The sequence below is a fragment of the Mastomys coucha genome, unplaced genomic scaffold, assembly GCF_008632895.1.
Source record: "Mastomys coucha isolate ucsf_1 unplaced genomic scaffold, UCSF_Mcou_1 pScaffold22, whole genome shotgun sequence".
NCBI lineage: Eukaryota > Metazoa > Chordata > Mammalia > Rodentia > Muridae > Mastomys > Mastomys coucha.
Window position 1 is genome coordinate 108,795,025 of NW_022196905.1, and position 15,132 is coordinate 108,810,156.

The 15,132-nt window shown below is 54.2% G+C and overlaps 1 protein-coding gene across 14 annotated transcripts in view; it reads left to right on the top strand.

The window, feature by feature from the left end:
• Positions 1-14,802, top strand: part of Pxn (paxillin) — a 66,930-nt gene extending 52,128 nt beyond the window's left edge. For 6 of the 14 annotated variants that reach the window (XM_031337579.1, XM_031337577.1, XM_031337582.1 and 3 more), the window contains exons 2-12: positions 4,470-4,696; positions 5,005-5,120; positions 5,411-5,547; positions 5,635-5,836; positions 6,902-7,037; positions 11,465-11,566; positions 11,802-11,972; positions 12,047-12,220; positions 12,806-12,887; positions 13,015-13,163; positions 13,818-14,802. In XM_031337579.1, the coding sequence (XP_031193439.1) occupies positions 5,454-5,547; positions 5,635-5,836; positions 6,902-7,037; positions 11,465-11,566; positions 11,802-11,972; positions 12,047-12,220; positions 12,806-12,887; positions 13,015-13,163; positions 13,818-14,084 (1,377 nt within the window). In that variant the 5' untranslated portion in view covers positions 4,470-4,696; positions 5,005-5,120; positions 5,411-5,453 and the 3' untranslated portion in view covers positions 14,085-14,802. Of the gene's footprint in view, positions 1-3,070; positions 3,224-4,469; positions 4,697-5,004; positions 5,121-5,410; positions 5,548-5,634; positions 5,837-6,901; positions 7,038-8,357; positions 9,183-10,195; positions 10,463-10,631; positions 11,022-11,464; positions 11,567-11,801; positions 11,973-12,046; positions 12,221-12,805; positions 12,888-13,014; positions 13,164-13,817 lie in introns of those variants that run through there. The other 8 variants (XM_031337569.1, XM_031337568.1, XM_031337578.1 and 5 more) reach the window with 6 other exon arrangements.
• Positions 14,803-15,132: the final 330 nt, after the last annotated feature.

Below are 15,132 nucleotides of genomic sequence, written 5' to 3' on the forward strand. Positions count from 1 at the left end.
ACATTTAGAGGAAATTGGGAAATCATGTGTTTTCCCCTTGGCACATGCACACACATGCATGTACACATACACACACATATACAAAGCATTTTGAATGAGTCTTTCATTTTTTTTTTTTTTTTGTTCCTGTTTTCTGAGGCAATGTTTCTGTGTGTAGCCCTGTCCTCCTGGGTCTTGCTCTATAGACCAGGCTGGTCTTGAACTCAGATCCACCTGCCTCTGCCTCCTGAGTGCTGGTATTAAAGGCATGTGCCACCACACAGGGCTTTGAATGCTCCTTTCTTACTCTGGCTCTGGGCCAGACTGTTTTCATGGTTTTCCTCAGGAAAGAGTGAAGAGAGTCTTTTTCTAGATGTCACAGAGTGAGTATGTCTGATGCTTGGCGACTGATGCATTTTACCATGGATAACTCTTGTAAATCTCACTGATGATACTGCAGGGCAAGAATTATTCACAGTGAGAGCCGGAGAGATAGCTCAGTGGGTAATGGAGTTTGCTAGGCAAGCCCAAACACCCCCAGCTCCCATGTACACCTGGACAGTGGTGTGCAGAGTTCCAGCACAGAAACTGACATACGCAGTAAGGCTCCTGTCTCAGACAGGAAGTGGGGATGGGCTCTTGAAAGTGTTCCTTTGACCGCCATGCTCATGTGCAAGGGCACACAAATAAATAATTGATAAAGGTAAATATGAAAACTGTTTTTACGTGTATGAGTGTTTTGCTTGCATGTATGTAAGTGGATTAAATGCACACGGTGCTCACAGAATCTGAGAGGGTGTTGGGAGTCCCCTGGCACTAGAGTTACAGGTGGTTGTGAGCCACCTTGTGGCTGCTGGGAACTGAACCCATGTCCTCGGCAAGAGCAACCAAGTGGTTTTACTGTGGAGGTATCTCTCCAACGAGGACACCTGACTGAGTAGACTGGGCCTTAAAGACAAGAAGTCAGTAGTCGTGGAGTTAAGCTGGGACTGAGTTCGGGGGCCCGGGGCTTCCATCCGGTATCCACATGACAGACAACTCTTCTGTAAACCCTGAGTCTTTTTCTTCTTGTAGTTAAGATTGACTTCTAAGTATGTCTATGTCTCTCTGTGTTTGTGTGCATGGGCTTAGGTGCCTGTAGAGGCCAGAGGCTCTGGAAACCCCTAGAGCAGGATAGAAGCTGCCTGCTGTGGGTGCTTGACACCAAATTTGGGGCTCTGCATGAACCGCCTGTGTTCTTAACTCCCGGGCTGCTTCTTCAGCCTTCTCTTTTTCTTTTTAATCACGTCTTGTTTGATGTGTGTGCGTATATGTGTTTCTTTTTAATCACGTCTTGTTTGAGTGTGTGTGTGTGTGTGGGGGGGCAACTTGCAGGAGTTATCTTTTCTTCTACTGTGTGGGTTCCTGGGATCAAACTCAAGCCATCAGATTTGGTAGCAAGCGTGCTAAACCATCTTGCTGGTCCTAAACTTTTCTTCATAAATTGAAAGGAAAGAAGGAAGGGAGGAAGAAAACAAGCAGACTGGGGAGAGAACTCAGTGCACGATATGCAACCTTAAGGACCAGAGCTCTCCAGCTCCCACTGCAAGCCTTGTGTGCCGTGGGAACAGGTGGATCCCAGGGACTGGGTAGCCAGCCAGTTTAGCGAACCCCCCTCTCAGGAAACAAGGTGTGGAGGCCAGCCTGGTTTACATAGATAGCTCTAGGACAGCCAGAGTTACATAGGGAGACTGTGTGTACCTCTAAAAACAACAGAAGCTGAGCTGCTGAGAGGGTGCAGTGGGAGCTGTAAGCCTGGTGACAACTCTGCAAAAGTGGAAAGTGAGGACCAACCCCACAAAGTTGTCTTAGGAGCCAGGTGGGAGAGGAACACGCCCATAGTCCCAGCATTTGAGAGGCAGAGGCAGGCAGAGCTCTGAGTTCGAGGCCAGCCTGGTCTACAGAGCGAATTGCAAGACAGCCAGGGCTACACAGAGAAACCTTGTCTCTAAAAAAAAAAAAAACCAAACCAACAAAACAATCAAAAACAAAACCTCTCAGACACACACAATATAAACAATTTTTTAAAAAGATTTATTTATTATTATAACTTAGTACACTGTAGCTGTCTTCAGACACACTAGAAGAGGGTGTCAGATCTCATTATGGGTGGTTGTGAGCCACCATGTGGTTGCTGGGATTTGAACTCAGGACCTTTGGAAGGGCAGTCAGTGCTCTTACCCACTGAGCCATCTCGCCAGCCCCAAGAAACAAATTTTTTTAAAAAACTGTAAACTGGCGATCTACAGAAACAAAATGGAACATGATAAAGAACACACCCAACCCTGACTTCCAACCTCCACACAGCCTTGTGGTGGTGAGCACAGCATGTGTGTGCACATATACACGTGTACACACCACACAAACGTGGATACACATAAGAAAAAACAAACAAAAAAAGCCCATGGAAGCTGAGTGTGGTGACTGAGGCAGGAGAATTGAGAGTTTGAGGCCACCTGGCTTATATAACCAGACCCTGTCTCAACCCCAAACGTTAGGCAGTACCCTAGTGGTAGTGGTGGAGCTGACTGTGCAATCAGTTCTAGGCTCTATCTCTAGCACCATAAAAATAGAATAGAAAAAAAAAATCAAGCCAGAATCCAGCCCATGCAGCAGTAAAGCCAGGCGAAGGATCACAGCATGGGTGCAGGGGCACAGGGAGGCAATGTGTGGGCAGCAGAGTCCCTGATTGACTGTCTAGCAGGGAGTGTTCGGAGCCTGAGGAACCGTGTTGACTCTGGCGATGGGGACCTTAGCTTAGCCATCTACATTACTGTTGTTGGGGTTGACAGGCTCCATAGGTGAGGTTCCTGGTCCTGGTGACCGTTCAGGACAGCAGCTGCTCTTGCCTTTTCTGTGGAGCACTGCAGGGTTTCCCAGTAGCCTCAGTCCAACTTGGAGAAAGGGGTTCCGCCTACTGTGGGATGGGCCCGGAGGAAATGGACAGCAGGTGTGGCCCCAAAGACGCCTCTGGGATTGGCCCTGGACATTAGTTCCTTCTATGCCCTTACCTAGACACGCTTAGACTCCTTGTAGTTCCGGTTTGTTGGAGGCAGGAAGTCGGAACTCCTCCAGGGGATCTGGAAGAGGAGGGGCCGCAGGAGTTTTTCCAGCACTAGGAGGCTGGGACCCAGGGTCCCGGCCTCAGAACAGCTTCTCTTCCAACTGTACGGCAGGAGTAGGTGTGCCCGCCTTAGTGATGTTGGTAAGCAGGGCTGCTGGGAGAAAGCATGGGTTCATAGGCCTCATGTGACCCTCTGAGAGGGAATGGGGCCGGAGACAGGGCTTTAGCAAAGGTTGGACTGACAGCTGGGCCTGACAGCTTGAGCTCCTTAGATTTGGCATGCAGTGTGATCACAGCAGCCTCCCATAGGCTTGGGGTCTGGAGCTTGGGGAGTTTGAGGAATCGTGTGACCCTGTCCTTTCCTGCCCTGTTACCTGTGGCAGGTACCCAGAGCTTCCAAGTCCACTCTCTTCAGCTCTAAAGAGAATAGCCTTTTAGGTCATCAGAAGGGTCAACTGTGACCATGTGTGTAAACGCCTCACGGCGTCAAGTAGATGTGATGAGAGCGGCCACTGCATTTGTGATTGTCACTCAGGAGAGCCAGGGAAGCAGGTCACTAGAGACTGAGTGTAAACAGGTCAGTGAGCAGTCCAGGAAGGAGGGTGTGGCGTTCGGCGGTGGACTCTACCCAGGCCACAGCACCGCGGAGGATTAAGGCAGGAAGGGTAATACTTCCAGCACCTGTCCTCTAGTTTGTTCTTCCTATCAAGAGCCTGAGCCCCTGTAGGCTGCCGCATGCCGGGGCAATGGCAGTTTGCGTTCGAGGGCCGATTGGGCCCTGTGTTGCAGTTAAACAGTTGTGGGGCCCTGGGGCCTTTAGGGCTGGGCTCCTTGCCAGTTGGCAGAGGCAGTCAGCAGAGCAGCCTTGCCTCCAGCTTGTTGAGGGGGTGGCGAGTGCTGAGCTGGCTTCATGCCAGCCCCCAGCCTCTCTGCATACCTTACCTGTAACCTGGAGCCTAGGGAGGAGCTTAGAGCATGGAATTCTGTCCCCTACCCCGCCACCTCCCGTCCCTTGCCCTGGCCTGAAGGACAGGTGCATCCTAGGGTCACCTGGCCTGGCTCTGTCTATCCAGCCCCTCTTTGTGCTGTGACATAATTTGGGGCTCCCTCCACCTGGTTCCCCCAGTCGCCCCATGGAGTTCAAGAGTTCCAGGCAGGCATTTCTAGCTTACACCAGCTTCAGCACAGCCTTGTCAGGAAGAATGCAGAGCCAGGCACCTAACACCTGAGGGAGGAGCCCAGAGAAAGCCTCCAGAGCACTTTGAGTCTGGGCTGGGGACAGGGCAGCAGATGTGGAAACCTGAGGTTCAGGAAGGCAGGGCACTGTCTCTGGGAAGTTCCCGGTAGGGTTGGCACTCATTGGTGGATGGACACCTTCTCTTTGCAGATGCCCTGCTGGCAGACTTGGAATCTACCACCTCCCACATCTCCAAAAGGCCAGTGTTCTTGTCTGAGGAGCCCCCCTACTCCTACCCAACTGGAAACCACACATACCAGGAGATTGCAGTGCCACCTCCGGTCCCGCCGCCCCCATCCAGTGAGGCCCTCAATGGCACGGTCCTGGACCCCTTAGACCAGTGGCAGCCTAGTGGTTCCAGATACGCTCACCAGCAGGTAAGGGGTGGACATCTGAGAAGCCCTCAGGGACTTAGGGGTAAAAGGAGCTGCTCTACCAAGGATGCATCAGGCCAGTGGAGAAATGAGGCTGGGGGACTAGACATACACAGCCATACGCAGTCCTTCCTATGCATCATGTGAGGGACCAGTGACCAAGTATTAATCACCTGACCAGCCTGTGGAAATTCCCTGGTGAGACAGGCTGTGAGCAGGAGCTGCCTTGTTGGGGCAGGAGGGGGCGGCTGCTCCTGGCTCCTGTTCCTCTCTCTCCTCCGGGACAGGCCTGATTGCTCTTCCCTCCGCAGCCTCCATCCCCATCGCCTGTATGCAGCTCCAGTGCTAAAAGTTCCAGTGCCTCCAACCCCCAGGACTGCATCGGCTCCCTTTGTTCCCGAGCAGGCGAGGAAGAGCACGTCTACAGGTACAGAGCCAGCACCCTCGCCAGCCCCGCTTCTACTACAGAGGGCCTGAGGCCCCTACTAGGCCCTGTGCCTGCCAGCCAGCCCCCTCTGCCACCTGGCAGTGGTGGGCTGGGCCGCCACAGCGTTTGTGCAGTTGAGGAACTGAAGCAAAGCTTCCTTCCTCCTCAGTGACCACATTCCTTCCCTGCCCTCCCTCCTACTCCGCCTCCTCGCTGAGGAGGCTTGTGACATTCCACCTTGAGGGTCTGGGGCCTGGAGAGGTCTCACTTCTCTCCTCTGCTTCTTGAAGCTTCCCCAACAAGCAGAAGTCAGCGGAGCCTTCGCCTACCGTGATGAGCTCTTCTCTGGGCAGCAACCTCTCTGAACTTGACCGGCTGTTACTGGAGTTAAATGCTGTGCAACACAGTCCGCCTGGCTTCCCCACAGGTATGGCTGGTGTCCTGGCTACTTGTGAGCCTTTGGGTTCCTGGAGGACTGAGGGGTAAGCAACCATTTTGTCTCCTCTTTTCCAAGATGAAGCCGAATCAAGCCCCCCCTTGCCTGGAGCCCTGAGCCCCCTTTATGGCATCCCAGAAAATAACAGTCCCCTGGGGGGCAAAGCAGGACCCCTGGTGAAAGAGAAGCCAAAGCGAAATGGAGGCCGGGGGCTGGAGGATGTGCGGCCCAGCGTGGAGAGCCTCTTGGATGAACTAGAGAGTTCCGTGCCCAGCCCTGTGTGAGTATTCACTAGGCTCTCCCCACACTGGGAAGCTCTTGAAGGTCCTGCCCAGACAGGCTGCAGGCTGTAGTACCCATGTCTTAGCTCTAGAATCACCTGTCCCCCTTAAGTGCCTGTTACTTGCCAGGCCCTGGGGGTACAGTGAGTCACTCAGGTACCACTCCTACGGCACCAGCCATCAGTCAGCACCGTGCTGTATGTGTGAGTCTGTGCTGTGGCTCAGATTAATTAGACAGGTTTGCTAATGCCCCAGGGGGCTGAAATCCTGGCTGTGTCAGTTACTACAGTCAACTCTCAAGTCTGTCTTTCCCTCCATTAGTTGAAATAAGCCAAAGTGAGGCACAGTGATACGTGGTCATGATCCCAGCATACGGGAAGTCCGGGCTTAGGGGAATCTCATGTTCAAGGCCAGTCTAGGCTATATAGTAAGTTCCAGATCAATCTGAACTGCACGAGACCTTGTTTTAAAATAGGAAGCAAACTGTAAAGTAGGCTAATAGACAGAAATAACGGGATGAGACGACAATGGGTAAATCGTGAGACCAAGTAGTCCCATGTCTGCGGAGGCCTAGCTCATAGCTCTGCTGCTCACAGACGCTTCCAGTAATGTTAGGTCTTGTCTGTTCATTCCGAGGTAGAGTCTCACTTCACAGCCCAGACTGTTGTGGAACTCACTGTGTAGTAACCCTCTTGCCTCAGCCTCCTGCATGCTGGGGTTACAAGTATGAACCATCACACTTGCCTGTCTTAATGGTAGCCAGTGCTTATTGACGTCATCATGTCTAATAACCTCCCCTCTATGTACAGTATTGAAGAGGGGACCTAGTGGTACTCCCTGTGTTTAACAGGTGAGCTTGCCCGGCCCTGGCAGGGTGTCTTCCTGTAAGGGTACTTTTTGAGCCATCTGCCCTTTTCTCTGGTCACCTCCCCTTTGCACAGTCTCAGCCAGTTGTACTCTGCCAGGGATGGGGTCCCTAAGGTACTGGTTCCTGGAGACCTGATCCCCTGTGGAGCTAGAATCTGGCCCCCGGGCTCCCCGCTGACACTGTGCCTGCTTTGCAGCCCAGCCATCACTGTGAACCAGGGAGAGATGAGCAGCCCACAGCGAGTTACCTCCAGCCAGCAGCAGACCCGGATCTCGGCCTCCTCTGCCACCAGGGAGCTGGACGAGCTCATGGCCTCACTGTCAGACTTCAAGGTGCTCTGTGACCCCTGTCTTCTCTGTTTTCCGACCTCAGCGAGTAGCTGGCCTGTGGCTCCACAGTGCATTGGGGGAGAGAGGCTAGGCAGTACATGAATGAGACTGAGCTTCTTAGCCAGTGAAGGCAGAGAAACCAGAGACTGGGACATTCCTCCCTCTCCTGGTGTTCCCAGCCACTCAGGTCAAGGGGATCAGGAGGCACAGACACAGGGACAAAGAGCCCTGTGTTGGTAGCTGCTCTTGCTGGAGGAGGGTGTGTCCTGCTAGGCCTGTGGGATCAGGATCCCATGCCTGAGAGGTCACTTGCCCCAGAGCTGCATCTCCCACGCTAGCTGTCCTCAGAACACCGCTTTATTTCTGCTAGTGGGGATGGGATTTACAGGCCTCTGCAGCTAGTCTCCATCCACACTCCACTGTTCTCCCAGGGCCTGAGTCCCCAGAGCCCGGTCAGTGGGAAACCAAACCTGCCAGGCACTTGGGCCACCAGCAGGAAGTGTCTTCCCTTCCCAGGCGCTCCAGGCCCACCTGTCCATGTGTTTTATTTAGAAGATGTAGTGCCTTGATAGGGCTAATGCTGACAGAATTCTCCAGTAGGAAGATGTAGTGCCTTGATAGGGCTAATGCTGACAGAATTCTCCAGTAGCTGCTGACTTCAGCCAGACACCTCTGGGACATAGCTTAGGGAATATGAGAGGGGAGCCAGGCCGTCTGTCCATTCTTGACCCAGAAAGGTGCCTCCTGCCTCTCTTCAGCCAGACTCATGCTTGGAGCCTAGAGGTGGGAGACTGGGCACCGGTGCAGTCCAGACTGGTAAACCTTGTTGCCTGGATCTGAGCAGTGGGAAGCAAGTCAGGGTCCGCACCATTGTGCTGGTGCCCATCCCGGAATGCCGCAGTTGCTTCCTTAGACCAAGTAGCCCAGTGCTACTCAAAAGAAGCCACACCGCTTCTTGCTGAGCACTAGAGAAGGGAGTTTCTGATATAGGAAAATGGGAGTGTGCTGGAGGGACGGCCGGGTGGGTAGAGCTCGGAGCTGGTACCCATGGCCAGCTTCCCCTGGGCTTGTACCTCATGCTTAGTGTGGGTGACTTTGTGAGCATGGCTTTGTGGCTGCTTTCTGATGCCTGGGTCTCCTAAGGTGCAGAGGAGACCCAGACCAGCGCGGACAAGCACTTCTGGGGTTGGAGCCTTTCTAGAGAGACCTCAGTATCTATTGCACAGGTGTAAGATGGCGGTTCTCAGAGCACTGGTTCTCAGAACCTGCCCCCTGCTCACCTCTCCCTGTTTCTCTCTCTTTCCCTTTGTCTTTTTCCTCCAGACTAGCACTTCTGCTGTGACGCTGAACTCCCAGGGGCTGTGGCCCGGCTCTTCTCTACCCCTGCCCTGCACCCTTCCTCCTCCTCCTCCTCCCTCTAAATCCTCCCTTGGAGACCACACCCCAGAGGTCCTCTGCACAGAAGGAAACAGTCAGGTCCTTTTACCTTCTCTGACTCCCAAATGGCTTGGCTTGGGTGGTCTTGAGGAGACATCTGACACTCAAAAGTCAAGGTATCCTGTGGCAGCTTCTCAGCCATCATGTGGTGTGAAGAGCCAGGCTCAAGTTAGGCATGGCTTGATGGACGCCATGGGTCCCCTCTCCAGGGCTCCCCCATGCCATACTCCACACCCTGCAGGGAGCACAGAGTCCCAGGGGCCACTGGGCAACCTTGTGTGTTCAGAGGAGAATGGGGCTCCCATTTGGAGACGGCCACAGGCTTTGACAGCATCCAAGCCCGAGAGTCCCCATGGAGTGACTTACAGCTTTCAGGAAGGGCTTGAGCCACCCGCTGTGGCGGTGGATCGGCAAACTGTCTTCCCTGACACCTGGGGTCTCACCAAGGAATGTGCCCTGCAGGAGAGGGCACAGTCAGAGCCAGGAGGCCTGGGAAGCACTTGTCCTATCCCAGGGGACAAGGAGCAGCCAGGTACAAAGATTTCCCAGAAGGGAAACCTTAGGGGACCCACTGGGGCACTTGAGAACCCAGGGAACCCAGAAGGTACCACTGAAGCCACTCTGGAGGTCAGGAAGGAGCAGCCAGAGCTTCCTCATGCCATGGCCATGGGGACACCCAGCATCTCGGAGAGGATTTCCACCTCTGGCCAGGCAGGCACCAGCTTGTTCGGTCACTAGGCATGGCTCTGGCAGGACTTGAGTGTGGGCCACTCCTTGCTAACCGCATGCTGTTCTTATAAATGTCTGCCTGGGCAAAATGCCAAAGGACGATGGCCCTGAAGATGTGTTTGGCAGTAATCCTGTGGGGCCAGCCTTGTGTCTAGTGATGCTCGATCTCCTGCTTCTTAGGATGTCCTTTAGAGGAGCTGTCCCATCATTTCAGTGTACAGAATGGTTAGTTAGGTGCATGGATTTGAGAACTCCAGAGACCCGCACACCACTCCTGTAACACTCGCTACCATGTGAACTTGGGGAGACCACCCAGAGGCTCAGCTTTCCCTTCTTTAAAATGAGAGCAACTAAACAGCACCCTTTCTAAGGTCACACAGAGGGTTAGCGGAGATAATTCCTGGAAAGTGGAGAAAACTCAGTACATGGTTTTCCTTCCTCCGGCTCCCGGCTGTCCGCGCCTTGCCTTGCCCTCCTCAGTGCTGGGATTGTAGCTGTGTGCCACCATGCCTGGCTCTTACTTGTTTCTTGTAGGCATCTAACTTTATGCCTTCTTCCCAAACCGTTTCCCCCACACTCCAAATGAGTAAGCTTTAACACATAATATATACTACATACAGACACTGGCTAAAAGGTGCAAAGAAAAGAGAAGCCTCTGTCTTTCTACTTAAGTAGTAAGGAGAGACGCAGGGAGGAGTAGGAACGTCAGCTAATTACTGTGTGACCCCAAGTGTGAGCCAGGAGGATACTGCTGGCTCCTGTTAAGGAGAGAGCAGTTGGTGTCCTAGAGTTATTTTGTCCACAGTTAGAGGCTGACTTGGGAGTGAACACTGGGTCCTGGGACCCTCATCAGCCCTGTCTGCTTCCCGCTTTCACCTGCCTCAGCTTGGCTCTTTGTTGTTGTGCTTTGACCTCACGTGACCCCTAGTGTGGACTTAGCAGTGTCCTAACCTTCCCTGGAATGGGATGGTGACGGCTTTGTCCTCCTCCCGCAGATCCGCTCTGTGATCAGGAGGAGCCGGGAGACAGGCCACGTCCATCCCATGTCCCGGGAACCCTCCCCTCGCCGCAGGCTGGACCCTGCCACCCTGAGCAGGAACCCATCCCAGGAGCAGCTCATTGCAGAGCTGCAGGGCCGGCTGGGCATCCAGCTGGCAGCAGAGGAGGTGGCAGGGGCCTCTGCGCAGGACTGGCTGACTGAAGGCGTTGTCATCACTGTGCAGCCACGCGGGAGGAGGGCCGGGGGGCAGATGGTAGAGAAGGTAGCCAGTTGATACAGGCCAGAGCCCGGGAAGTGGGGGTCTGGAAGTCCTCTCAGCCCTAGTGGGGCGGTGGGGTAGTTTCTTCATTTTCTGGCCACATCACCCCTTCCGCCCCCTTCTGGTTGCTGACTTCTTACCTTCCTGTCTCTTTCCCCTCTCTCCTTCCCAGGTTGTCTACCCTCCTGACTCCCCCATCCCCCTGAGAAGAACCATCTCTGTTGTGGCTCCTTCTCCTCCTGCCCCTTTGCTCCAGGATCACTCTGACACCCCTGCCAGCAGCTCTCCTCTCCAGCCCAGCCTGCCCACTCCCTCCTGTCCAGGGCCCTTGGCTGCTGCTTCTGCTTCTTCTGGGGTCCAGACTGCAGAGGGAAAGCCCCAGGAGGAGGGTGGGCGTGGCCCTGCTGGTCTCACTTCTGTAACCCACACTGTGAGGTCTGTGGGCTGCCAGACCAATGAGGACCCACTCTTCTGCCCGATGCAGGCAGGCCTTACGGCACCTTGCCCTTCCTGTGCCCTGTCTCATTCTGAACCACCTCCCAACTCTGAGGATGCTGCAGAGGTGTGCACTCAGGCATGGAGGGCTCTGTCCTCCATCCTCAGCCCTGACAGTAGCCGGAGTCCTTCCTTAGAGCCTTACCCTGGGTCCTCCTGAGCCTGACATCTAGGCACCACCTCAATAAATCACCCCCAGTCCATTCCTTCGGGTTCCTCATCCAAGGCCATCCCTACACTGGAAACTACGGACCATCTCTGCCCTTGTTGGCCTGGGCCTGCCATTGTCAGGGCCTCAGTGTTTACCCGTGTGGATCACCCCTTCTCCCTCCCCTTCTTCTCCTAGGCCTCCTCTCTCTCTCTCTCCCACCTCTACCCTCACCCCCCTCTTGGTTTTTGTTATTGTCAGTAGGAAGAGATCCTCTAACTCTGTGTGAAATGATCCAGTGTCGAGGCCTGTCAGCCTCAGTTTTTAAACAATGTCTTCTCCTCCTCTCTTTGCCACCTAAGATGCAGGGCCTGGAACAGAGAGTGGATGGAGAGCGGCCGTGGGCAGCCGGCTGGCCCCCCAGCAGCAGGCAGAGCAGCCCCGAAGGGCAGGACGAGGGAGGGGTCAGTGATTGGGCTGGGGGCTGATTCTTGCTTGGCATGTTGTCCCTCAGCTTGGTCATCCAGCTGGGTGCTGGAAGCCCTCCTCGACTGCCTGCTGATGTCACCCCCCAAGAGGACAGTGTGCCTTTTGCCTCAGTTAGCCCATCTGTTCAGGGCAGAAAGCCTCGTGGATGTTACACTGTGAGTTGCCCACACCAGGCCCTGGAAATCTGACTGGCTCTGTCTGTGTCCACAGTTCATGGCCCAGGGGAAAACTGGGAGCAGTTCACCTCCTGGGGGACTCTCCAAGCCTGGGAGCCAGCTTGACAGCATGTTGGGGAGTCTGCAGTCCGACCTAAACAAGCTAGGTGTCGCCACCGTTGCCAAAGGAGTCTGCGGAGCCTGCAAGAAGCCCATCGCTGGGCAGGTAAGCAGGGGAGGTAGACACCAGGGCCTTGGCTCCTCACCTTACCCCGAGTGACTTTGTGTCTGTCCTGTCAGGTTGTGACTGCCATGGGAAAGACATGGCACCCCGAGCACTTCGTGTGCACCCACTGCCAGGAAGAGATTGGATCCCGGAACTTCTTCGAGCGGGATGGACAGCCCTACTGTGAGAAGGACTACCACAGCCTCTTCTCCCCACGATGCTACTACTGCAATGGGCCCATCCTGGATGTGAGCGCATGCGCAGTGGGCACTGGGCAGCGGGCTGCCCCCTCTGGGCTCTAGGCCTTGCCTGCTCCTTTCATCTCCCATGGTCGACAGTCCTCTTTCTGAGGAGTGTCTACCCCAAGGCTTACACAGGCAGGAAATGGTAGGGTAGGGCTGAGAGTCTGACCTGGTGACTCACAGCAGCCCAGATGTGTTAGGTGGCTGTACCTCTATCCTGGAGTCCTGGTATTGAGGCCCAGGCATTAGGAGCCTTGACCAATGGGCTGGGTGCCAGGTGTCGCACTTCCCACAGTCCGTGATGTTAGGGAGACACTCCAGAGTCTCTTCTTTTACTTATAAAGTACAAGTCATAATAAATCCAGTGAACCCATGAGTTTGAGCTCGAGGTTTGAGTAAGAGAGATGTATATTTGTGTATCTGTCAGTCGTATCCCTCAGCAGCTGAGTACTTAGTGTTTGCAGTTAGGAGAGAGCAGGGGCAAGGTGAGAAGGAGAGCCTTTGGGGGTGTCCTGCTCCTCCCTGGGCTGTGAGCAGGGGCGAGGTGGGAAGGAGAGCCTTCTCCACGCCATCTTTTTTCTGCTTTCACAGAAAGTGGTGACAGCGCTGGACCGCACGTGGCACCCGGAACACTTCTTCTGTGCCCAGTGTGGAGCCTTCTTTGGTCCAGAAGGTATGGCTGGACTGGAGGCCTGCCTGTGTTCTTCGGACATCTCAGGAGGAGGTGGGGTGACCTTGCTGCTGTGGACTTGGGGTGGCTCTGTGTCTGCCTCTGAATACCACCCACTTCTGATCCTCAGGGTTCCATGAGAAGGATGGCAAAGCCTACTGTCGGAAAGATTACTTCGACATGTTCGCACCCAAGTGTGGCGGCTGTGCCCGTGCCATCCTGGAGAACTACATTTCAGCCCTCAACACCCTCTGGCACCCTGAGTGCTTTGTGTGCAGGGTAAGGGGCGCCTGCACTCAGCCGGAGGGTCTGGAAGCAGGCAGTGGAAGAGAGGTCTCTCCTGTAGCGCCTGTGTTTAGGGCTCTCAGAGAACGAGTAGGGCTGGGGGTGGCGTGTGTGCTTCTTCAAGTCCCAGAGTCCTCTGCTGGGCTTGAGACGAGGAGCCAGTGTGCAGGCCTCAGGACTGGTCACACTGTGCAGAGGATGTGACAGTCAAATGACGTGTCATAAATCCTAACACTCCATAAGAGCGGACAATGCTTCTAAGGCTGGTCTATGGGCTACACTTGCTGTAGGTCTGAGCCTTTTATATATGCGCGTGCACACTAATCTGCAAATGGGGATCCACAATGTGAAATTTAAGCTCAGATCTCCACCGCCCCCACCGGCCCCCATCCTTTTTAAAAGTGTGTCTCTTTCTGGCAACAACTGTATGGCCACCTGTGTAAATCCAGAACTCACACCTCTGTAGTTCGCCCACTTAGCAGCGAGTGTGGCTGGATCACATCACTTACGTACCTTCTTCCTCCAGGGAAAAGTTTAGGGTTTAGTCTAGTTCACAGGAAATGATGAGCAGAAGGGTCGTTACAAGGATGAGTCTTTTGAGCATTGTCCGGGACAGCTCTTGAGCCTCTCTCCTCTTCTGCCCTGCAGGAATGCTTCACGCCTTTTGTCAATGGCAGCTTCTTCGAGCATGATGGGCAGCCATACTGTGAGGTGCACTACCACGAGCGGCGCGGCTCGCTGTGCTCTGGCTGCCAGAAGCCCATTACCGGTCGCTGCATCACCGCCATGGCCAAGAAGTTCCATCCTGAGCATTTCGTGTGCGCCTTTTGTCTCAAGCAGCTCAACAAGGGCACCTTCAAGGAGCAGAATGACAAGCCCTACTGCCAGAGCTGCTTCCTGAAGCTCTTCTGTTAGGCCCACTCCTGTCATCCGCCCCTCCCAGCCAGCACCACCCAAGCTACTGTGACCCAGGGGTGACTGACAGGCTATCCTACAGAAACTGGAACTTCAGCCTCAGCAGGTGCAGGTGTAGGACAGGACATTGTGTCGGTCCTGCCTGTCTCATCCCTACCACAGATAAAGGGGCCTCTTCCCCCTTCCATGGCTCTCCTGGGCTCTGTGTACTTCATCCTCACCAGAGGTGGAAGCTGCTGCCCGCCCACTTGTCCCATGAATGTCCCCAAGAGCCAGCACCCCACACTGGAGCCTTTGACAGTCACCTTTCAGCAGTGCGGTCACTGGGAGGGCAGAGAGGGTCAGCTAGGGGCTCTTTTTATCCTCCTCCAAACCTAATTACCCTAGTGTATTGGGGACACCGGGCCCCTCTAGACAATGCCAGCATAAACTCGCCCACGGGCCACCAAGGGCACTTTGGGTGCCACCACCCAGTCTCTCAGAGTCTGGGTGACTGCCCCATTTGTACTTGCCCCGGGTCTCTGAGAAAGGCTTCTCCAGCAATAACGTTTTATATAGACACATGCTTCATCTCTGGGGACGGCGTGGGGTGGGAGTGCCACCCATGCCTCAACACTGTACCAAATTTGATAGATTTCTACACTGAGGTTCAACTTCGTATTGCTCAAGTTGCTTTTATGTATCTCTACAAGATAATTTTGAAGAGATTTAAAGAACACCCCTTTTGTATTCTCGTCTGTCCACCGCTGCTGCTTCAGCTAGTGGCCTTGGTTTTGGTAAGGACTTCACTTTGTACCGAGGGCTTGGGATGGGGAAACAATTTGTATCTTATTTTATTTCTTAGCACAGTGAGCTGGGAGCAGCTCTGTGATGACTTCTGTAACCTCACAGCTCCTGGGACTGTTTTTAAACTGCTGTATTTTCAAACCCTTCCTTACTGCCCAGGCCAATGGGCTCTTCATCGAGAACTGGTCTAAGAATGTTCAGCCCTTTGGACCTGGAATTTTGAACCTCATGTGTCCCTGTTCCCAAGGGAGGCAAAGGGGAA